The sequence below is a fragment of the Lactuca saligna genome, chromosome 2 (genome assembly GCF_052625555.1).
Source record: "Lactuca saligna cultivar CGN05327 chromosome 2, ASM5262555v1, whole genome shotgun sequence".
NCBI lineage: Eukaryota > Viridiplantae > Streptophyta > Magnoliopsida > Asterales > Asteraceae > Lactuca > Lactuca saligna.
Genome location: NC_136418.1, coordinates 139,807,324 through 139,830,321, shown reverse-complemented (window position 1 = coordinate 139,830,321; position 22,998 = coordinate 139,807,324). Strand labels below are relative to the sequence as shown.

General features: G+C 38.5%; 2 protein-coding genes across 2 annotated transcripts; one reads left to right on the top strand and one right to left on the bottom strand.

Moving 5' to 3' along the window:
• The first annotated feature begins 13,232 nt into the window (after positions 1 to 13,232).
• On the top strand, positions 13,233 to 16,230 carry LOC145031816 (la-related protein 1C-like). Its single transcript, XM_078980445.1, has 6 exons — positions 13,233 to 14,066; positions 14,350 to 14,944; positions 15,045 to 15,201; positions 15,278 to 15,368; positions 15,444 to 15,515; positions 15,625 to 16,230. The coding sequence occupies exons 1-6, from the start codon at positions 13,569 to 13,571 to the stop codon at positions 15,808 to 15,810; spliced, it is 1,599 nt and encodes a 532-aa protein (XP_078836571.1). The 5' UTR covers positions 13,233 to 13,568; the 3' UTR covers positions 15,811 to 16,230.
• Positions 16,231 to 20,196: 3,966 nt separating this feature from the next.
• Positions 20,197 to 22,486, bottom strand: LOC145029136 (putative serine/threonine-protein kinase PBL11). Its single transcript, XM_078977750.1, has 6 exons — positions 22,139 to 22,486; positions 21,826 to 22,029; positions 21,684 to 21,752; positions 21,537 to 21,605; positions 21,059 to 21,444; positions 20,197 to 20,724 (listed from the first exon to the last, which is right to left on the bottom strand). The coding sequence occupies exons 1-6, from the start codon at positions 22,344 to 22,346 to the stop codon at positions 20,263 to 20,265; spliced, it is 1,398 nt and encodes a 465-aa protein (XP_078833876.1). The 5' UTR covers positions 22,347 to 22,486; the 3' UTR covers positions 20,197 to 20,262.
• Positions 22,487 to 22,998: the final 512 nt, after the last annotated feature.

The following is a 22,998-nucleotide window of genomic DNA, read 5'->3' as shown; positions in this document are numbered from 1 at the left end:
TTCTTGTTCCGCAGTATGTCGCGGATGAGGAGATGAAGAAGGCACGATATCATGAGATGCTGAGGGATGACATCAGGGAGTTCGTGAGTAGGTCCGGATGTAAGACCCCTAGAGGATATGATTTCTCGGGCCAGGGAGAGGGAAATTGATTTGGAGCAGATCCGGAAGAGGAAGCCGGATGAGGTTCAGGTAGCCGCGAGTTCAGGAAAAAGGCCCAAGGGAACGGATTCGAGGTCGAGGGATTATCAGGACCGCAGTCGATGCGGAAGGTGTGGCAGGACGCACGGGGGCGCGTGCAGGAGTGGTAGTGGCGGTGAGTCTGGCTGTTTCAGGTGCGGTCGGACGGGTCATTTTAGCAGAGATTGTACTGCTACCATCACCCAGGGATCAGACTTGATATGTTTTCATTGCAATCAGCGGGGCCACAAGAAGGCCCAGTGCCCTAGTTTGTTTTCAGCAGGACGGGTGATGGCACCCGCCCCTGCAGCTTTGAGGATCACAGACGACCGTCAGGGCCGTGCGGAGGCGCCTGCGGTAGGAGGCAGGGCTTTTCAGATGGCTACTTTGGAGATGCAAGCAACGCCGGACATTGCAGGTATGTGACTTCCGTTTTCAGTTCTTTTATTTTGTGCATGATTATATTGTTATGGTTCTGCATCATTAGCGGTTGAGAATTTTATTTTCAAGCGGGTTCATTGGGATCGAGTTATATGCCATTTGCATACCTTGGTTATTAGTTAGTAATTAAGGGATGAGTTGTATCGAAGAAGGTTACTTTGAGTGCAGTATCCGTAGCATGCCTTGGAGGGACTCGGTATGTCTCGCTAGTTCGGAGCCGTATAAGTTTTAAAATGGACAGGTTGGATCCTTAGCTATGGTAAGCTTGGGATTCCTCAGCGGATTGATTATGGTAGCAAGGATTGGGATTTCTTCTCACCGATCATCGAGGTGTGAGCGGGATCTTAGTGGGGGAGAATCCTCCGAGTGTATAAGGGTAAGGGCATGCGAATCCAGATCGGGTATATGATTTCGGATAAGGAAAAGGGGTAGTTCAGCGTTTAAAAGTTCAGGGTTGGGAGTTTGAGAACTTCCCATCAGCGCGTGCGTGTGAAGGGTAATGGTGGGTATGTGGTTCGGATTCAGGTTAAAGGGCCACATGTAGAGCTCATGCGAGTCGAAATGGGGATCTTGAGGTCAAATAGCAGGAGATGTTTTCGTGTCAGCAGTCAGTGGTGGAAAGTGATGTAAGACTACGGGGCAGTCGTAGCATTTTGTAGTAGCTCGTTGCCGGAGTCGGGGCGAGGCCCTTATCTCCTAACATTCAGATAGGGATCGGGAATGGAAAATGGATGAGAATGGTATGGAGTTGCCTGTATAGTCATGGAGAGACGAGACCTTGGAAGAGGCCTCTCCAGGATACAGTCGGGGGAGACCCGTGGGCGGGGCCCGTATGAGGATAGCAGTATAGGTGAGACCTGAGAGCCGGGTGGCTCAGTAGTACGGTTGGGTGAGACCCGTGGGTGAGGCCCGTGAGTTTTAGCAGCACAGGTAGGACCTGGTAGGATCTTAGCGTCTAGACAAGGGGATCGGGGATCCCTGGAAATTGTAGTGCTAGCATGGTGGAATAGATTGAGCAATATATGTGGCGGAAGTATCTTCGAATGTCGCTGGGAGCGACTAGTGGTTGTGCTGGGTCAGTAATCGGTGAGAGTCGGTAATCCAGATATTGATAGGTTGGTAGGCACCAGGATGGTCTCAGTTCATTCGGAAGCCAGATAAGAATAGCAGGATTTCTAGTCAGTAGCAGTGCGGGGATGCAGAGTATGGTGGGATTCAGTTAGTCGATCGTGGGGTGCTCGACACCGAATGATAGTAGGAAGAATGCCCAGTGGTTACTGGCAACGATGACCCGTACTGGGAGTGACGGGAGTAATAAATTTGGTGAGGAAAGGGTCTTCACTGCGGCAGAAGGGATAGATGGTTATGGAGCATTGCCTTGGGGAGGCAAGGAAAGCGCGTAAGGAAAGAAAGGGTGAACCCTACGGGGTCAGTGCGGTATTTGGAAATTACCAAAAGATTGTCGGTTGAGTAAGTTGTGTTATAGGATGTTCAGGCTCGGGATGGACCCGAGATTATTATCTGTAAGGATTGATATTGGTCTGAATGACTGAACGGAAGGCCAGCAAAGTTAGGCAGCTGGTGCTAGAATGGATGGTGGGGCTTTGGAGGTTGATCGCCGACAGTAGAGTATAGTAAACTTCGAGGGCGAGGTTTAGTTTAAGTGGGGGAGAGTTGTAACACCCAAAGTTTCAAAAACCATGAAAGGAAAGAAAAGCCCTAATTAAAGGGCCGACTTGGCGAGTCCAAGGAGGGACTCGGCGAGTCCGAGCGGGATCCGGGTCGAGGTGTAAGCGACCGACTCGGCGAGTCGGTCAAGGTGACTCGGCGAGTCTGGTCTGTGCGTGGAAAACCCTAAATTCGGGACTTGGGGCCTATATAAATGTCTTAATCTTCTTCCTAGGGTTCCTTACTGCCTCTTTAGCCCTGGATATCAAACCCTAGCCGTCATATCTCCTAGTTGAGCCTTGGAAGGTGCATTTAAGCTTGGAAAAGGAAGAAGGAACTTGGAGGAGCAAGAAGGAGCTATAGATCTGGGATTGTGAGTTCATTCTGAGCACTTGGAGGTAATAAACTAGTTCCTGGACTCTTTTTGCACCTAGATCTATGTGTGGTTGTTGGGGCTCTTTTGCCATAATGTTATTATTTTGGGTTAGAAGCCGGATCTGGAGTTGCTACTTCAGATTCAAGTGTTTTAGGGCCTGGAGGAGCATAAAGTATCAGCCATTGAGTCGATTTTGAAGTCCCTTGGCCTTACACCCTAGTTAATGGCGTATCTTGCCTAGATCTCCTTCTCTACACGTAAAGTTTGCAACTTTATGTGTGGAATAGGCTTGGGAAGGGTGGATCTATAGTTTGGAGTCCATGCATGACTCAAAAATCCTCTGCATGTAAGGAGATCTGAAGGGACTCGACGAGTCCTTTGAGTGGACTCGGCGAGTAGCATGAAGTTTTGGAGAAACTCGACGAGTGGGATGAACAACTCGTCGAGTCGTATGAAGATTGCCTTGGACTCGGCGAGTCAGGTCGCAAAACCCCAAACCCTTCGAGTTGTGACTCGAATCAGTGAGTCGGGTGGAGACTCAGTGAGTTGAACAGGTCTGGACTCAGAAATCGGTAGACTCAGCGAGTCATGGACTGACTCGGCGAGTCGAGTCGCGAATGAAAGGAATCTAATCATTTTGAACTCGGCGAGTCAGTAGGGTGACTCGGCGAGTAGGGTTGACCTGGAAGGTTGACTTTGACCAGGACTTTGACTTTGGACCAGGGTGGACTTGATTGTCTTTCGGGGGTCAGTTAGACTCAGTGTTGCATTGATATTGGTAGTTCGGGGAGCAAGGGGAGCAGGAGTTCCGTGAGTTGTCGGGAAGCAGCTAGTGAGATCATCAGCAAGTTCAGCCAGTTCAGGTGAGTTTCCCTTTATGTGAATGGGTCTAAGGCTACAATGTCGGCCCATGTAGTTATGAGTAGAAGACCTGGGGGTTAGCCCTAGGCACAGTATGCTAGCATTGTTTGCAGTACGAGGTCCAGTAATAGCGGGCGGGCGCCCAAGGAATTATTTATATATGATAGTTTATACTTGTTGTCTGTGTGATACATGTATGTACCTGGTAGGGAGGTGAGTGTGGGCGAGGTCCCGTATCTCACCAATAGCAGAGTGTGGATGGGTTTCCATATCTCACTAGTAGCAGATTAGGGGCGAGGCCCGAATTAGAACAGGAGTGAGAGTGGGCTAGGCCCGTACCTCACTACCATTAGGAGCATGGATGGGGTTCCATGACTCCTCAGTAGCAGGACATGGGCGAGGCCCAGGAAAGGCGAGGCCTTAGGACAGAACCAGTTGCATGTGTTAGTTATGTGTTATGAATGTTTATGTGTTATTATTTGTTGACGGGCGAGGCCCTGTGACAGGCGAGGCCTAAGTAAAACAGATCTGTATCCGAGCGGGGCTCGAAGCCAGGCGGGGCCTGGAGCGGCGGGGCCGTTGTAGCGGGCGAGGCCCGTGGTAAAGGGCGAGGCCCAAGATAGGGGGCGTGGCCCAGTATGTGCAGTATGTGGTTATGCATGGTATGTGGTAGGGTGGGGAACTCACTAAGCTTCGTGCTTACGGTTTTCAGTTTTGGTTTCAGGTACTTCCGGTAGCGGAGGGAAGAGCTCGGGGTGATCGCATGGCACACACCATAGATTAGACAGCCTGGGGATGTTTACTCTGATAACGAACATATGTTTTGAAAACTTATACTCATATTATGTTTTGGAATGATGATGTTACTTTAAGTAATGATTTATTAAAGAAATTTTTGGTCTTAAATTTTGGGTCGTTACATTCACCCTCAGCCCATCAACCCCTAAAGACCTGAAAGAAACCCTAATCATATTTCCATCCTATTTTCGAAGCTAGTTTGGTGTTTTTGAAGCTAAAGAAGGAATAAGGTGGAAGAAGGAAGCAAAGATCCATCAAGCAAGCCTAATTCTTCAGTTTGGCACTCTTCTGGACCTTTGTAAGTTTCCAAGACCCAATTTTTATCATTTAAAGTTGTTAGATTTTGAGTTTCGCCCCTTTTTCTTCTTATTCTTGAATGTTGAAATAGTTAGATCTCATAAAGTTTGCAACTTTATGAATCTCTAGGTCAAGGTGACCTAGTAGTGTCTTGGATTTGGGCTATAATCAAGTTTTAATGCCATGTATAGAGATTAGGTAATAAATCCTAATTTTGACCTAATATGGGTTCAAGAAATGCATTGGGCATGTATGTCTAAAAACACTAACCTTTGGGATAATTTAGGTCTTAGAATCACTTTTGGAAAGAATGGACTTCATACCTTGAGGATTAAGTGTGTATTGGTTAATCCCTGGCATTATCAAGCTTTATGGTTTGAGTTTTAGACCTTTTTGGTAGTTCCAATGGATAAAGTTGGAAACTTTATCCTCCTTAATCACATTTTGGTCTCGATATGAGCTTTGGAGCTCTTGGAGTCGAAGAGGCAGCTGAATGTATTAAGTTGTTTGAACTCAGGCGACCACATCGTGTTTGCAAGTCAAGACGGTGTGTTTGCTCAGGTTTTCCTAACTGTTTGGACGCTGGCAGAACACAACGTGGCCAAGGGGAACACGACGTGTTGGGTCAACATGTACTGTTGACCATGACCTTTGACTTTGACCAGGTTGGACCTTGAGGATATTTTGGGATTTTGATGGAATTGGTCACTTGGTGGAAGTAGGTATCAGTTATAGAACTGAGATTCGCAGTCGAACCTCATCATTTCTATTCAGTCTATGAGGTTAGTTTTCCTCACTGTAGTTTTGGATCGAAGGCACCAAGGCTGACCCTTTTGGATTGTTATCCAGGTTTATCGTATGTTGTATATTGTAGTGATATGTTAGATCTGTATCCTGGTAGATAGGATGATGTTATGATTAGTGATCTGTAAGATCTATGTGTTTGATTATTGGCAGGTTATTGTATGCTTGGTTGTTAGATATGTGTGTCGACACAGTTTATGTATGGTTGGGTTGAGGTGGTCCTACTTTGTGCTGAAGGCTAACAGACCCAAGGCTTCCCAGATAGAATAAAGGCTGGTGACATACCAGTCAGATTGAAGGCCCATAAAACGTTCCAGATAGGCTGAAGGCCCGGTGTGGCGTACCAATCATGTTATAGGTTCTGTGAGCATACCAGATAAACTGTAGGCTGATGGGGCGTTTCAATCAGACTAAGGGCTCTGTATGCATGTTGTTGCTGTTATTGTTATGATTATGTGTTGTGTTGGTATTTTTAGGGGAACTCACTAAGTTTTGATCTATGTTTCACGGTAAGGCAAATGCGTGATCGTGCATCTCCTCATGTTTTGATTTATAACTTTGGGAAAGCTCTAATATTAAACATGTTTTGAAAACTAAATTGTAGACAATGATGATTTGTGGGATGGTTTTTAAATGTTTAAATTTTCATGAATTTTATGAATGTTACAAATTGGTATCAGAGCCTTAGTTTGAGTGAATTGGAGGAACACTCGTGTGAATCCAGTCTCAAACTAAGGAAAAAGATTTTTCAAACAATTTTCAAATAGTTTTCAAAATAACCAAGGAGGATTCAATGTGTATGATCAGCCGGAGTCAATAAATAGACCCCAAATTACAACATAGTTATTTGAGATTATTCTTTGATATATTAGAACGACATGTTAGTATTAGGATAAGGATCTTTAGGAATTGTAAGATAGAATTGTCTGATATATGATGCCTTATCTCTTATAGAATCCCTGATTGATTGTTGGTTGACTCTTTCGTGTGTGAACTAGCTATTGAGGGAATACACTAAGTCACATGCTACATGGTTTAAATGATCTTATGATAAGGGATTAGGTCCTGCTGTGCAACTCTTTTTTGAGTCCAACCATTGTGGGATTAGGTCCTGCTATGCAGCTCTTCTTTGAGCATACTAGGTAGACTATAGGCCGGTGGGGCGTTCCAGTCAGACTGAAGGCTCTGTATGCATGTTGTTGTTGTTATTGTTTTATTATGTGTTGTGTTGGTATTTTTGAGGGAACTCACTAAGCTTTGGGGTTATAGTTTTGGGTTATGTTTCAGGTACCTCAGATGACCACGGGAAGGCAAATGCGTGATCGTGCATATCATCATGTTTGGATTAATGATTTTAGGAAAGCTTTGATATTAAACATGTTTTGAAAACTAAATTCTAAACAATGATGATTTGTGGGATGGTTTTTAAAAGTTAATTTTTTTTTATGAATTTTATAGATGTTACAATAAAAGGGCAATAATGAAACATACTAGGATACAAGTCTTACAAATCCATAGCTTAATATAGTCAATTCATTGTTTAAACAAAAAATTCACAGCTTAATGTAGTCAATTCATAGTTTAAAAAAAATAATAACTTAATACAGGAAATTCACAGCTTAATGCAGTCAATCCAGTATTTAAAACACAAAAACAAGCAACTTAATACAAAAAAATCACAGTTTAATACAAGAAATATATGCATTCACAACCATATTATCAACTTACACCTTTTTATACAGTTAATTTACAGTTTAATACACAAAATTCATATCCCGATACAAATAATTCATAGTTTAATATACAAAATTCACAACTTAATATAATCAAGTTAGAGTTTAAACAAAAAATCCACAGCTCAATACATTCAAATCTCAGTTTTAAACACAAATATTACAACTTAATACACAAAATTCACAACTTTATACAATAAATTCATAACTTTATACAATAAATTAACAGTTTAATAAACAAAAAGTATGTATTCATAACTAAATTCACAACTTAATAACTTACCAGATTTCATTGAGACATTTCATCAAACACCTTGTGTGCAGCTTTTTTCAGAACTTCTTTTTGTAAACACTATCAATGTAAACACCATACACACATCAAATATAACTTGAAAATGCAAAAAACATCCGATTTGATGTCGATTTGTGTAACATCCCGACTCCTAGGTATAAATTTCAAAGCTTTTAAACTCACATTTCAGAACCTACTCGACGAGTAGGTTGCCCCCAACTCGTCGTGTAGAGACTGATCAGGCTGCATGGATTATGGAACCTACTTGACGAGTTGAGGTTGTTTATGAAAACCCTATTTTTTTTAGGGTCTGCACCCTATTTAAAGGACCTTAAGTCATTTCCCCTAGCCACCTTTGCCACTTTCACATCCAAAGAGTAAACCCTAATCGCACTAACCATATTTTGAGTGTGTAAGAGGCTAAAAGTTTGTGTTTGGTGCATTTTTTGAAAAGGCTTGAAGATTTGGAGGCTTGGAATGGGAAGAAGCTTGTAGATCCAACATCTAGATCGTGTTGGCATCCATTTGGAGGTAAAAAGTCTTTACCTTGGCTTTCCATTTCTTAGATATCTTCTTATACAAGTATATGGGCATTTTGGTGCAAAATGGGGGCCATTATTGGGTTTGAGCTAGTCATAAGAACATGGTCTCAAATCTGGACTTCTCTAGGCCTTCATTAACATAATGTTCTCAACTTTATCTAGAACTAACCCTTTTCCATGCCCTAAACCTCTTCCTAAGGCTAGTTTTATGTTTTTAGCTTCTTAAAGCCTTGCATGCATGTAAAGTTAGCAAATTTACATGATAACTACACCCTAGGATGACATATCTACAGTTTGGAGCCTTGGTTTCGCTTAAAAGCGTCTGAATGAGAAATAGGCTGAAGGAACTTGACGAGTTGGTTAGGGTTTACCCATATTCTGGACATTGAAGAGCTCAATGAGTTACTCAGGTAACTCAGCGAGCCGACTAGAATTTTCGGTTTTGAAGTTCTGAAGGAACTCAACGAGTTACTCAGGTAACCCGGCGAGTTGGCCCTAGTTTTTGGTTTTTGAGTTCTGGAGGAACTCGGTAAGTCAGTGGATGAACTCGACGAATTGGATCAACATGGACTGTTGACCTTGACCGTTGACTTTGACTTTGACCAAGGGTTGACCAAGTTTGACTTCTGAGGGTATTTTGGTAATTTCGGATTTTAATGGAATCAATATACGATGGTTACAGGCAGTTGAGGTTGGAGCCAAGATTTGAAGATAAATCTTCTTGATTTCAGCACTACTTGCGAGGTGAGTTGTCCTCACTATATTAACAGGGTCGAAGGTACCAATGCCGACCCTTATTGGATTGTTATCCTGGTTATTGCATGATGATATGCTTAGTGACCTATTAGGTCGGTATCCTGGTATATAGGATGATGATATGTTAGTGACATGTTAGGTCGGTATCTTGGTATATAGGATGAGGCTATGATTAGTGATTTGTTAGATCGGTCTGACTATTTGTACATGCTAGCTTGCTTATGATATCAATGTGTTGATTGTATATGCGAGGTTGGGTTGAGGGAGGACCTGCTTTGTGCAGAAGGCCAACAAACCCAGGGCGAACCGGATAGAGTGCAGACCCATTAGGGCATATCAGTTAGGCCGAAAGGCTCGGAGAACGGTCCAGATAGGCTGAAGGCCCGGGTGGGCGGACCAGACATGCTGAAGATTCTGAGAGTAGGCAAGATAGACTGCAAGCCCGGTGAGGGCGGTTCAGTCATACTGTAGACTTTATATGCATGTTGTTTACTTGCTATGATATGGTTATGATTTGTATGGCATTGGTATTTTGGGGGAACTCACTAGGTACTTCGCATGATCGCGAGAAGGTGAAGGCTTGATCGTTCACCTCCTCGCATTTTATGTTTTTGATTTCTGGGATACTATTTTGAAAACATTTTGTAATAAATAATGTTTTTTGAATGTTTGAAAAACTTTTAAATTTTCATGAATTTTATGGATATTACAATTTGGTGGTGTTTTTACCAGAGATAAAAGAGACAGAGATAGAGACGAGTTAGCGAGGAAAAGGAGGTGACACATAACAGATTTGGTACAAATCCGACAAACATTTCACTGACAATGGAACAAATCAGATAAAAAAAACAAGTTCAAGAGTTTTGAAAACCAATGAGTTCTGAAAACAAATGAGGCGGTCCAGTCAGACCGAAGCCCCGGAGAGCGGTCCGGATAGGCTGTAGCCGTTGCGAGGTAGTCTAGTCATGCCAAAGGCTCGGAGAGCGGTCCAAATAGGTTGTAGGCCCTGCGAGGTGGCCTAGTTAGGCTTGAGGCGCGTTTATGTATGCTATTATCTGTTATGTTTATGTGGTAGTATTTTCGGGGAAACTCACTAAGCTTTGGCTTATGATTTTAGTTTTATTGTTTCAGTTACTTCTAATGATTGCAAAAAAGTGAAGGTGTGACCGCACACATCCTACTGTTTTATGGCCTTATGATTTTGGGATACTCTGATATTGATACACTTTGAAATCAATGGTTTTGTAAACATTTTATGGTTATGGGTTGTTTTAAAAAGTTTAAATATGTTGTGATTTTTTGAGATGTTACACCATTTTTTATGTTCTTTATATCCACACGAAGGTGGGAACATGCTTTATAACTTGTTAGGTCATATCTCACTAACTTGATACATATATTAATTTCTTAAGTCACAAAGTTGGTCCAAAAAGCATAAATTCCCATTTTACCATTTTTACCAAAATGAATCTTCTCATGCATTATTCTCTTGAACTTACTCACATAACATCTTCTAAGTGACTTAAAATCTTATTGGCCATTTTTTATGAAGTCACAACTTCATAATCTGATCTCTTTCTTATAATTGACAATTTTCCCCTTATGGTCAATATCTAACTAAAAATCAAATCTTTGTATATTTCAAGTTCTTATAGTTGACCCGCTACCCATTGACTTTTTGACCACATTGAATTTTTGTCAAACTTGGAAAGATATGAGTATTAGACTGAGGTTTGGCCTTTGATTAGAATTAGGTGGTTCGTGCTAGCCGTTTCGTTTGCATATATTGCTTTTACATTTTAGCTTATATTTTCAAGTGAGTTTTCTCACTATATTATGTGTGACATTATATGTCAAATGTGTGGTTGAATGTGTGTACTATTAGTATACAAATGTGTGATAGACTAAGTAGTCTTTTTTAGGATGTTTAGTAGGTTGTATAATGTGATCTTATGTCTTCGTTTGCATGATGGTTGAGAGCCTGGAGTTTGTATGATGGCTGAGAGCCTATAGTTTGTATGGTGGCTAAGTGATTATAGTTTGTTTGATTGTTGAGAGCCTACAATTGTATGATGTTTGAGAGCCTATAGTTGGTATGCGTGATGATATCATGACCTTACTATTTAATGTATTGTATGTGTGGTTAAGTAATTGGTATAATGAGGATGTTACTAAGAATTATGGTTATGTTTTAAAGCTAAATGTATTTTAGGTTGTTCATGTGTGGAAGGGAAGGATGCGATGTGACTGTAATGTTATGTTACTATTTTGAGACTTCTTCTAGTGCTTATGATTCGACTCTAATGTAACCATATGATTTATGATTTTGAAACAAATGGTCGTTTTGTTATTATTCAAAATATGAGTTTTGGATGTTTAATCTTATTTTAAAAATGAAAATTTTATTTGAAAATATGAGACATTACATAATTATGTTTTGGTTTAGTGTTAGAACAAATCCTTGAACTCAAATTAATCATCATAAGTCCTTATAATGGAATTAAGGGTCTTTAAATCAAAATGTTCAAGCTATGAAAGTTTGTTGGAGGTTTAAACTTGTTTTGTGCTATTAAGCTTTTCTAATTGACTAATCAGAACCATAGAGTGATTCTACTCGACCAAGTAAACATTTGCTTGCACATAATTCTTTTTGACCCATTCTCACTTTTTGTTGCATCCACCGCCTTTTATAAGCTTATGGATGATGGAAAACGAATAATTTAGGTTTATATACTTTCCTTTATGTATACAAAAATAATTATTCACCAGCCTAGCTGGTTGTGATGCATCCTGGGTTATAGGCCTCAGTAGGTGAGGTCAATAGTTTTATTCTTGGCTGAGCACATTTGGAGGATTTTCCCTAGATTGGAGTGGGTTCGATTCTTCATTCCCTTTGGTGGTGAGTGGTGCCTCTCTTGGTTGCCCGCCAGACATTCCTGATCCATCGGATCGGGTTACCATCTATTTGCCGGTTCAATTTTTTCCCCTCAATTTATTTGATATTGAGGTAACTAATATACATACAAAAATGAGTAATTTAGGTTTATATACTTTTGTTTATGTATACCAAAAGATTAGTGAATAATTCCTCAATTTATTTGATATTGAGGTAACTAATATACATCCAAACGACACTAGAAATGAAGTAGTGGACTTGCAACATTTAAGGTGATTTTATTACGTAATAATACATGTCTCTATTATACTTTGAAAAGAACCTTGATTTGATTTGCTATGTGCTTTTACTACTAGAGATACTATATGATATGTATACATATAAGAAATGTAGTTGTAAATGGTTTCTAATATGGGGACAAACAATTTCGTTTTGAAATCAGATTTTGGTCACAAATTTTTGCATCCACTTAGAATGAGATATGACTCATGTGGTAATTTATGACTTGAGTACAAATGTTATTGTGACGTGCTGTATGTGAGACTAACCACCTTTCATGTGATTCATGTGTGATAAACACATGTTTCTAGCATTTGGAGTCTATATATGTAATGTGTGTTATGTGCTATCTTTAGACATACTATTTATAATTCAACTTTAGTTTGGTGTTTTGGAGTTGAGATGACTTGGGTTAGGATTTAAAGCATATGCATTGCATCCTTGAAGTTGTTGATTTAATCTTGATATCTTGATGATGTGTACCGATGCCTATATGTTAAATGTATCTATACAAGATTCCCCTCACTCTATTTTCCCTAATATGAATCTTGAGTCATCAAATCATTTTTCAGATCATACAACCCGATCTCTTCAACAATGGCATTGTATTTTTTCATGATGTATGAAAGACTCCTGAAAGCTATCAAATGTAACAATAGAGTGCTACTGATCATCCAACTCGCTCCAATAGACATGCATCTACTCTTCACTTTGCACTATTTGCTACCAAACATAAGATCGAAGAGCCTATCTTGCAATAGACTCTTTCTTTCTAATAGTGTGACTTCAAAATATTCTATATTCAGAATGCAAATTAAAAAAGAAAAATACACTTTTCATTTGTACCCAATTGACTGTGGTTCACAAAATATATATATTGCAAAGTGTCAATCTTGTATAGGATATGCTTTCAGAAGCTATTTTATGTTGTGCAGCCACTTCGACAACCACGGTTGAACCCGACAACTCCAACCTACAATCCAATATGTTTGACTGGCCCATTTTGTTTCCTATGAAGTGACTAAAAAACGAATACAAGCAATCTCAACAATAGGGTTGAATAAGCAATAACTTAAACTACAGGGGCATGTTGATATTACGCATCCTAAAATTGTAGCAAAGATAGAGAGGCAGAAGGAAACATTGAGCAACGCTAAACTCACAGCCGAACAATACCGCATTCCGTGCAACTACCCCTCGGTTAACACCCTTACATACTTATTTCCAAGTAAAAGGTCAACAGTAAAAAGGGTATTATAGTCATTTGATTTCATCCAAAAGCGTCCAATATCCCAGAGATATAGATATCAGATAGAGACACAGCTCCGTTACCATTTGTGCGTATTTTCTCTGTGCGTCTGAACTTCAGCCTCCGTGCTGTGTGTGATAGCGGCGATCGGATCCTCTTGTGATCCGTCGAAGCAATAATCTTTGGAACATCAAACCCTAAGCATAGCATTCTCCGTTAATTAGTTGTTCGGATTTCATTTCCCTTATATCCCCCAATTTTGATCGTGTTTTTGGGTTTTGGTTTTATATAAACTACATCGTCGATCAACTTATCGACCTAGAATCCTAATTTGAATCTGAATAAATCAATCGTATTCGAAACAGATTGAATTTGAAGTTTTGTTCGAATAAAAACCCTATGGCTGCCACGAACGTTCAATCTGGTGACGGCGGGCTTAACAGCCCTACTTCGCAGCGGGGGGTTTCCTCTTCGCCGTGGAGTCAGATTGTTCGCCGTGGCGGCGGAGGCGGCGAGTCAGAAGTGATTTCTCCGGTTGTGGTGGCGACGGTTGGTTCTGCTCCGGCATCACCGTCGCGTTCATCGGTTCAGGAGCATGTTGGTAGCTCTTCTCCTGATTGGTCTCCGTCTAAGGTGGTTCAGGAGGCGGTCAGCTCTCCGGATGATTCGGGTACTGAGGGTCAGCCTGATGGTTCTGATAACAGCGGCGGTAATAACGCGTCTAAAAAGCCCGTTTGGAACACACCATCAAAATCAAATGGAGTTGTTGAGGTCGTCAGTCCAGTCATGGGTACGGCTTGGCCTGCGCTAGGTGAATCCACTAAAGCTTCCCTTAAATCCTCATCATCGGAGTCCTTAAAAGCCCTTTCAGATGGCCCCTGGCCACCTGCATTACAGGTAATACCACAGTTGTCCTGCACACCCTACATCTATGATCTATCGATAATAACCTAATTGACTGTTTCATCGGATGAAATTTTGCAAATTGAGCCTCCCGAATGTACCTTGATAACCTCACCAATGTATATAGATAATACTTTGAATCCAACCATGTTTAGGATACTTATGCTCTATAAAACATTCTAAGTTTCAAACACAGGAAGTTCTCAAACCCATACATATCCAAATCTTACAATATACAGTTACAGTTCATCTTATGTGTGTATATGTTACAATGTAGGCAACTGGAAATTCATCTTCTCCACATAAACAGTCAAGTGCTAACAATGCAAACTCCACTTCACCTCCAAACCATGTGGCACCAACAAGGCAAAGGTCCATGAAGCGAGGTGGTGGCAACTCTACTGCAAATGGGGTGGTTTCTCAGCCGCCACCACCACCACCAAGCCAAGATTCAGTGGAAACACAAACACCCAATAACACATCTGGGAAACCAGGTCTTGTTGCAGACCAACAACAACCTTCTCCAAGAGACCACACAGTCACACATAAAGATTCACAAAAAGGAGGCTTTGGATCACAACCTCACAGTGGCAACGATCACAATCACCACCGGGGTTCATTCAGAAGAGGCAATGGTGGACAACATAATCACAACTATGGAGGGAAACGAGACCATGATCGTGGTAATAATCACCAAGAATGGAATCAACATAGTAGAAGCTTTAATAACAGAGATTCACATGTGCAATCTCCAAGAGGGTTTTCCAGAGGTGGTGGTTACATGCGACCTTCTGTACATACTTCTGCTCCATTTATCCCTCCTCAAATGCCTGTTCAAGTGCAGCCTTTTGGCAACAACATGATGTACCCTGGTGAGTTCAGTTTTTCCATTATCAAAATCAAATCCAACAGTATCTACATTATCATTCTATAAAGTTTGTGGTTCTGTATGATGTTTACATCCTGTTGCAGATCCAACATCTCCTGTAATTTATGTTCCATATGCACCACCACCAGAGTCACTTAGAGGCATGCCTTTTGTTACTCCATTAGCACCTTCAATGTACTTTGCTGTTCCAGATCCCCAATTGCATGCTAAGATTGTGACCCAAATCGATTATTATTTCAGGTACCTCACTTTTAAAAATGTAAATTAGGTTTGTTTAAATTACTATCAAGTTTTTTGTTTAAATGTTTCATTTCAGTAATGAGAACTTGGTGAGAGATACATACTTGCGAAGAAACATGGATGAACAGGGCTGGGTTCCTGCTAGCTTAATAGCAGGCTTCAAAAAAGTTAGTTTTTTTTTTTTTTGCTAAAAAAACAAATGATTTCTTATATAGTTCTAATTATCTTTTGTTGTGTTACAGGTTTCTTATTTGACAGATAACATTCAACTAATATTAGATGCTATGCGAACTTCGACAGTTGTGGAAGTTCAGGTACCTTTTGGCATAATATTTTAATCCAATGAATTGGATTTCTTTTACTTTGTAGTAATTTAAGTATCTTAATTTAGAAAGTGAAAGTAGTTGAATGATTTTGTTATAGGGTGAGAAGATACGGAGGCGAAATGATTGGATGAAGTGGATGATGCCTGTAGGAGGTCCATCAAGTCCTCAAGCTGCTGTTGGAAGATCTTCAAATGATAATGAAGAGTTGGTGTCACAGCTTCAGGGTGTTCATCTTGCAACTTCTCAGGAAAAATTCACTACTCATGGAGGCTCAATGGCTTGAAACTTATACCAAACCTTTTAACTACAAATTCAAACATTTTGAGAAGTTCGGTTCTTGATGATCATATGATGGCGTTTTGAGAGAGGCAAATGGACTGATTTTAAAAAAAGAAACAAAAAAAAAAAAAAGAGGAAAAACTTTAATAAAAAAAAGATAGAATTATTATTATGATGAGGAGACTTTAAACAGTGGTAGTATGGGTTTGTTGGATTTAAAGATTTACTTTTGTTTGGACCATTATAATTGTGGATCTTGGTTTATTATGTTTTGTTGATACTTGATACTACGGGGGGAGAATTTTGTGATTTACTTCCCCACCACCACCAACTATACTATACTTGTGCTGCACCTTCTTTCAGGTGGTTGAGGGTTTCCAGATTTGATCAATTCAATTGTGTGCTTATTATATTCTCACTTAAATCTTTTGCTTTCATTTTTTTGATATGCTGGAATCATCATCTATTTCAAGTCAAGTTTTATGTTTTTTATGTTTGTGTTTCAAAATTTGAAAATGGTTGTGGTTTAGCTTTGGATAAGCTCTAAATGATAGTCATACAGGGTATTGATGTGATTCGGGTTACCCTTTTTCTTAGTGTTGCAAGGTGAGCTTGTAGAAGGTATACACATCCTTCGGCTACTCAAACATGAAAGTGATGATTTCTCATCCTTTTAAGCTTGTAGATGGAGTTGCCTTAATTTGTTGCACATTCTTCTACAATTAAGTGACATTTAGAGTTTCTTTTACTTTGATTTTGTATGGGTATTGTCAAACATTTCTTGGCCTAAGGACATGTCAACCCGTATAGATCGAGGAGACAACATTTTTCTTTGACAAAGATTACGCGAGTCTATTGATGACATGATGGTTTGTAGGTTTGTGAAGCATCTTTCTTTGGAAACATCAAGTAGCGACTTGCTTCTTTATCATTAGGTTTGGTGGTTTGTTGTTGTACCCAACAGTAGAGGTTTTGTTTTATGCTTTTTTTTGGCCTTAAGGGTTTAATATTAAGTGTTATAAGACCATATCTTACAGGATAGTGATCTTTATGATATGGATTGATTGGATTTTGATTATATTTTTGTTTTGGCTTGTCTTTGTGATACAATTCCAAGCTTTGATTTTTGTGGTTTCACTAGCAAGGACACCCCTAAAGCCCAACATGCATTGTCGTAAACGTGACTAGATATGGAACAACACACTGATACAATTGTTAGACAAAAAATAATTTTTGAGTGTCCATGAGCACAACATACTTTAGATTTTCTCTTGACTATCCCTCTAGATGGAGTGTGGAGTATCGTACGATTCTTAAGTATTGTCTCATGATTTGATTATTTTTGGTTGAGGTATGTTGAATTTGTCGAAAGACTTGTCTGGACTCTTTTGAAGAGCATTTAGTGCATTGTAGAGAGTTTTCAGAATTCAAGTACTGACATGATATGATTATGGATGTTCTTTTTGATGTATTTAGGCATATCAATGTTTTTATCAAGAAAGAGACACTTATGAACCTTTTGACTTACCTGTTGGAAGATAGGTCAACATGTTATTTTGTTTTTTGAGTGGGTAGGAAGCAAACACGAATGTATGGATTTAATAGGGGGTTCCCCTTTTGCGAGCATGAGGAGTGAGTGTTTCACCATGGTGCATGCTGCTTGAAAAATGATTCATGCAAAGTAAAAAAACATGAGAAAATATGTACGAAAAACCAACACGTTTTTGTATCATTTGTGTTTGATATAGTTGGTTTCCTTGCCCCAGACGCAACTAGTCATGCATAGTAATGCTAAGACCTTGAGATCTATAGATGTAGTTTTAAAAGAATTTGAATTTTCCATCTAGAAGGTGTTAGCATTGCAATTTATTGTCTGTTTGCATTTCATCTCAATATACTACTTAAATATGAAACACTAACTTTTTGTTAGGTGAGATTATTAATCCTCCTATTATTTTAGTGTTTATGAGAATGTAGAACATAGAGCCTAACTTTCTTTTCTGTATATCTGTTTTTTTCGTTTGGGAGTAACTTTTGTTTTTGGTTTTGGAGTAGCTACTTGCATATCCAAATCTATCATAATGTTCGTAGCCAAGAAAGTTCGTCTTTTAGGTGCAGCCCACCACCAAGTACCTTGACTTCATGAGAATGTTAGACTATTGAATATGAGCTAGATAATGACATTGAGAGGCCGACCTGACCATCCTTAACGACATGGAACCTATTGAAACACGATCCCATAACAACACCTTGTTGCTTCTCGTGGACTACTTGATGCATCTCAATTGCGGTGGAGAAAAGAGAAGGATTTATTTTTTTATTTTAAAACCAATAAAAATATGGTGTGGTGCGTGGTGACCATGAAATGGTATGGAGAATAATATGACATGTGATGTGACCAAAAATGACGCGGAAGATATGAACGGCCCATACCCACCATCCTTAAAACTTAACGAAAAAAGAAAAAAAAAACTAGATGTTCTTTTTGAATAAACTCAATATGATGTACCTCTCCTCGGATCACAATAAACTCCCAAATACTTTACAAAAGATACATAACTCATCCCACTAACATCCCCTTGGGCCTTGGCATCGTCATAATTTTTTGTAATAGTTTATTAATTGTAATTTAAAACTTAGATCGCGAACAAGAAATATATGCTATAAATACAACTACTTGGATGAAGTTGGTCCTAACGAAATGAATTACCGCATTTTTTTTTTTTTTCTGTATTTGACTTGGAGATTGAAATATTTAAATTCTAATTTTATTCCTTAATTTTTTATAAACTATAAATAGAGAATATTGGTTAACGCTATTAAAAATTGAAATAAATCCATGGGAAGTTCAATGTGTATATTAATATTATAAACATTTGACAATTTGACATCTATTTCAAAAGTGTCAATTGTTGAAAAATATCTTATTTTTTTTTTTATTTTTTTTTTCATTTACTACAATAATAAAGAAGTCATGTTAGGAACGAGCCTTGTTAAAATCCGGTTTCAAAATAAAACGGAAAATATGTTTCACTCTAATCAATGATGTAAGAATATACTTAATTAGTTTTCTTGTATAGATGTTTGATATTTCATAATTTTGAACCAAAATAAACATTTTAATATGATCTTTTGAAATTGGTTATGGCCCCATGGTTTTAATAACCGTGTTTTGTCTCTGGACATGTGTCATAATATGTAGTAGTGGATGTAGAACGTTTTAATAGTGGTGACACCAAAAAATTAATAATAACATTCATATTTCGAAGATGTTGCACCTAATAGAAAAACAAAAGAAAAAAACTTACACTATAAGGTTGAATCGGAGTAGCGGTCTGGGACCCAGACACTACATACATCCGCCATTGATAATACTTGGATTTTAGTGTTGATGGTATAAACATTTTACCATTAATTTTTTTCGTATATATTTTACTATTTATTTTTTTTACATAATTTATCATTATTTTTTCTATATATATTTTACCATTAATCTTACATAATTTATTTAAAAATGTCTAATACATATACTTTAATATAAATACATATTTTTACTTATAAATAAAGTATTTTTTGATGACAGTTTTCTTTTTCTCTGAATATTAATTAATGGTAAAATTGCTTTACCTTACTAATCGATATAACCTATCTCATTGGTCTAATATAAAGTCAAATTTTTTGATTAAATAATGAACACCAATCACTTTTGCAAATCTAACAAATCAATATCATAGCATAGCGTCTGATAATGAAATCAAATAGTGATCGAAGTCGGTGAAACGAAGCAATTGGGTGACAAAGATTGCCAATTCACAAGTGATTTTCAATCAAGAAAATTGCAGAAAATGAAGTATAGTCCGCAACTTCAATGGCTTCATCGAAATTCATTCTGGTTATTAAAGACAAGTCCAAATTTGTTGTTTGCTCATTGCTCATTGATATGTTTTCGATTACTCGTTTCAGGGTACATATTGTTGTTATTGGTAAAAAAAATGTGAGTATGTTGCTATTTATATATTGGTAAAAAAGAGTAAAATGCATTGCTATTTCTTTCAATCTTCCCTTATTCGATAGAACTAAAGACAGTTAACGAATGTTTGCAGGGAGTTGCTAGAAGACCAGTGAAAACTGCCTTACAAGAGGCGGCAAAGAAGAGGGAGATGAGGTACTCAGATTTGAAGAAAATATAATGACAGGGGCATAAGGCGTCATTTTCATTCAAGTTATGGTTAAAAGGGTAATTTCCCATCTTTAATTTTAAATTTCTTGGTGTATAATGAAGGAATGAACAGAAAAATTTAAAAAGAAATGCAGAGTTTTGAGAAAATGAGAACAGTGTGCAAGTTTGACTTCAATTAGTTCAAATTTATATATCAATCACGAGGGATACTAAAATCCGGAAACCTGGAACTTTAATACATGAATAATTTATTTATAATTTTTACAAATTTATATATCAATCACGAGGGATACTTAAATCCTCGTCCACACAAAAACTCATCTCTTCATCAACATTAAAAATCAAACTATCTGAATCTAAACATCTCAAACTTGTACTCTGAAAAGAAACACTCTCCATGTCTACACGAAATCTCTGAAGCCCAACACCATCCAGACTTACCGAATTACTATCATGATCAGTCCCTTGACCATTACGAACCTCCGTTGACCTACCACCGGAGGTTGCCGCCAGAGGTCGTGGTGGCAGTAGGTGGTGGATGAATCTATCGGCCGACAAGAGAGCTGTCTCTAGCTCTCGGAAGACTTGAGTCATTGTGGGCCTTTGTTTGGGCTCTTTTACCACACATCGTAAGCCCAATCGACCCATTTTAAGCATGATATCCATGTTGCATGGCCCTAGCAACAGATTTGTATCCAGGATTTCTTCAATATTCCCACGTTCAATATGAGGCTTCGCCTGAGAAAAGAAAACAAAACTAAGTTTATAACTTACACTCAACCCCTTGTACTATTACTGCATTACGATATAACTCCTTCGGATTTTGTAGAAGAAAAATTGTTCATTATTTAAATTAACTAACTTATATTGTCCAAAAGTCCATACAAAACAAGTCGCTTTTGGTCTGGTTAATTTGGATTTGGTTTCAAGGTTATAAATAATTTTTGTGTCTCTTTCATGACTTGGTCAGCTTACGAAAGACATTTTTGGTTATTAAAATAGTTTAAGGAGGATATTTCTTGACCATTTCAATTTTCAATCACAAGTTGGAAAGAAAACAAAAAATTATTACCCATTCAATGATGTGATAACTGGTTCGACACCGGTTTGAGTCAACAGCCGGCCGAGCCGCAATGAGTTGTAAAAGAATAACTCCAAAGCTATAAACATCGCTAAACTGGCTCAAATGACAACTTGTACAGTATGCTGGATCAAGATACCCTGGTGTACCTTTAATCTGACTACTAACATGAGAGTTATCCCCAATTGGGCCGGATCTAACTAGCCCGAAATCCGAAACTTTGGCCTCAAACCTATCTCCAATGAGAATATTGCTTGGTTTTATATCTCGGTGGATTATGCTCGGTTTAATTCCTTCATGCAAATGAGCTATACCTTTAGCTGCTTGAATTGCTATGTTTACTCTTTGCCTCCATGTTAAGGGCTCTCTCCTCCTTCCTGTTACACATTTTCTCGATGAAAGTTACAAATCAGTGTGATGGCATGATATAACGATCGAAGAATTATTGAATGGTTTAATTTAAACTTACCAACAATATGTTCAAGTAACGAGCCATTTGGGACATATTCATAAACCAATATTTGCACTCCCTTCGTTCCTATGGTTGAAAAATACCAAATTTGGATTAATCTTTGTAACTTACATATTTAGCGACATAAGATAGGGTTTTACAAACCAGTTTCTTCACAGTAGCCCACTAGGCTAATGAGGTTCGGATGCTTCACCTTTGAGAGTAACTTGACCTCTATCAATTTCAAATGAAAAAATGGTTTAGAAAATGAAAACGAAGCATGATCAAAGGTGATTCGGGGGTTTACCATTCCGGAATTCTTTTATGCTTGTATAGGAATCGTCACGTGCCCTCTTGATGGCTAGAGTTATATCCCCTTCAAAAGTACCTTTGTATACATTTCCGAATGCACCTGATCCTATGAGATACTCTTTTGCAAAATGATTGGTAGCATTTTCGAGCTCTTCCACTTGAAATTTCCTCAACATAAGCTCATGAGCATCAATCTTATCTGTTTATATCAAACACAAGATCAAATTATTACATGCATGATGAAAACACGAATTTTCTTTATACAAACTTACTACTAGATTTAGAAAGTTCGATAAATTTAAACTAACCTTTCATGTACTCCATTCGTCGCTTGAATCCAGCCAAAAACTTCTTTTTCTTGCATAAGTATAACATTGCCGCGACAGAAAGTATGAGGCTACAAACGATTAGCGTTGCCCACAAATACTTGTTGTATAGTAATGAATTATCAAGATTTTTACTCTGAAATGGTGCTTCTGGCTGTGACGCTGAAGAATCCCATTGCTTTTCGGCCATTGGTAACACGAATTTCGCGCTCTTCTTTTTTTTTTTTTTTTTTTGGAAAAAACAAAATCTAAATTTCTAAATTTCCATAGATTCTATGTTTTTCTTTTCGTTCAAACCATTTGTTCTTGTTCGTGAAGAACTTGAAGCAATATGATCTCAAAGAGATGGGGTATTGGAAGCTTTAGTGGGTACTTTTTTCTTTTTTAATTTCCTTCAGCCGGCACTTTAAATTGTTTCATGTTGTTTTCAATACGTCTAATTTTGCTCTCTCTCTCTCTCTCTCTCTCTCTCTATATATATATATATATATATATATATATATATATATATATATATATATATCAGAATGTTGATATGTATCACTTGTTATTCTTTCAGAATGTTGTTACAAGTGTATCACTACAAAATATTTAGCAATGAATTTGTGATAGAAATGACTTGAAGAATGGTTGGCTCCTCCTGAGATGTACGAGTTGTCTACATAGCTGCAGGAGCTGTTAGACAAGGGACTCATCAGACTGAGCAGTTCAGTCTGGGGAACCCCGATACAATTCGTGAAAAAGAAGGACGGGTCGCATCGGATGTGTATAGACTACCGGGAGCTGAATAAGGTAACGGTGAAGAACTGTTACCCACTCCCGAGGATTGATGACCTCTTTGA

Coding starts and splice junctions, on each gene's coding strand:
- LOC145031816 (XM_078980445.1), top strand. CDS start 13,569: ATGGCTGCCACGAACGTTCAATCTGGTGACGGCGGGCTTAACAGCCCT. Junction 14,067..14,349: donor CCTGGCCACCTGCATTACAG/GTAATACCACAG, acceptor GTTACAATGTAG/GCAACTGGAAATTCATCTTC. Junction 15,202..15,277: donor CAAATCGATTATTATTTCAG/GTACCTCACTTT, acceptor GTTTCATTTCAG/TAATGAGAACTTGGTGAGAG.
- LOC145029136 (XM_078977750.1), bottom strand. CDS start 22,346: ATGGCCGAAAAGCAATGGGATTCTTCAGCGTCACAGCCAGAAGCACCA. Junction 22,030..22,138: donor ACGAATGGAGTACATGAAAG/GTTAGTTTAAAT, acceptor TGATATAAACAG/ATAAGATTGATGCTCATGAG. Junction 21,606..21,683: donor GGGCTACTGTGAAGAAACTG/GTTTGTAAAACC, acceptor TTTCAACCATAG/GAACGAAGGGAGTGCAAATA.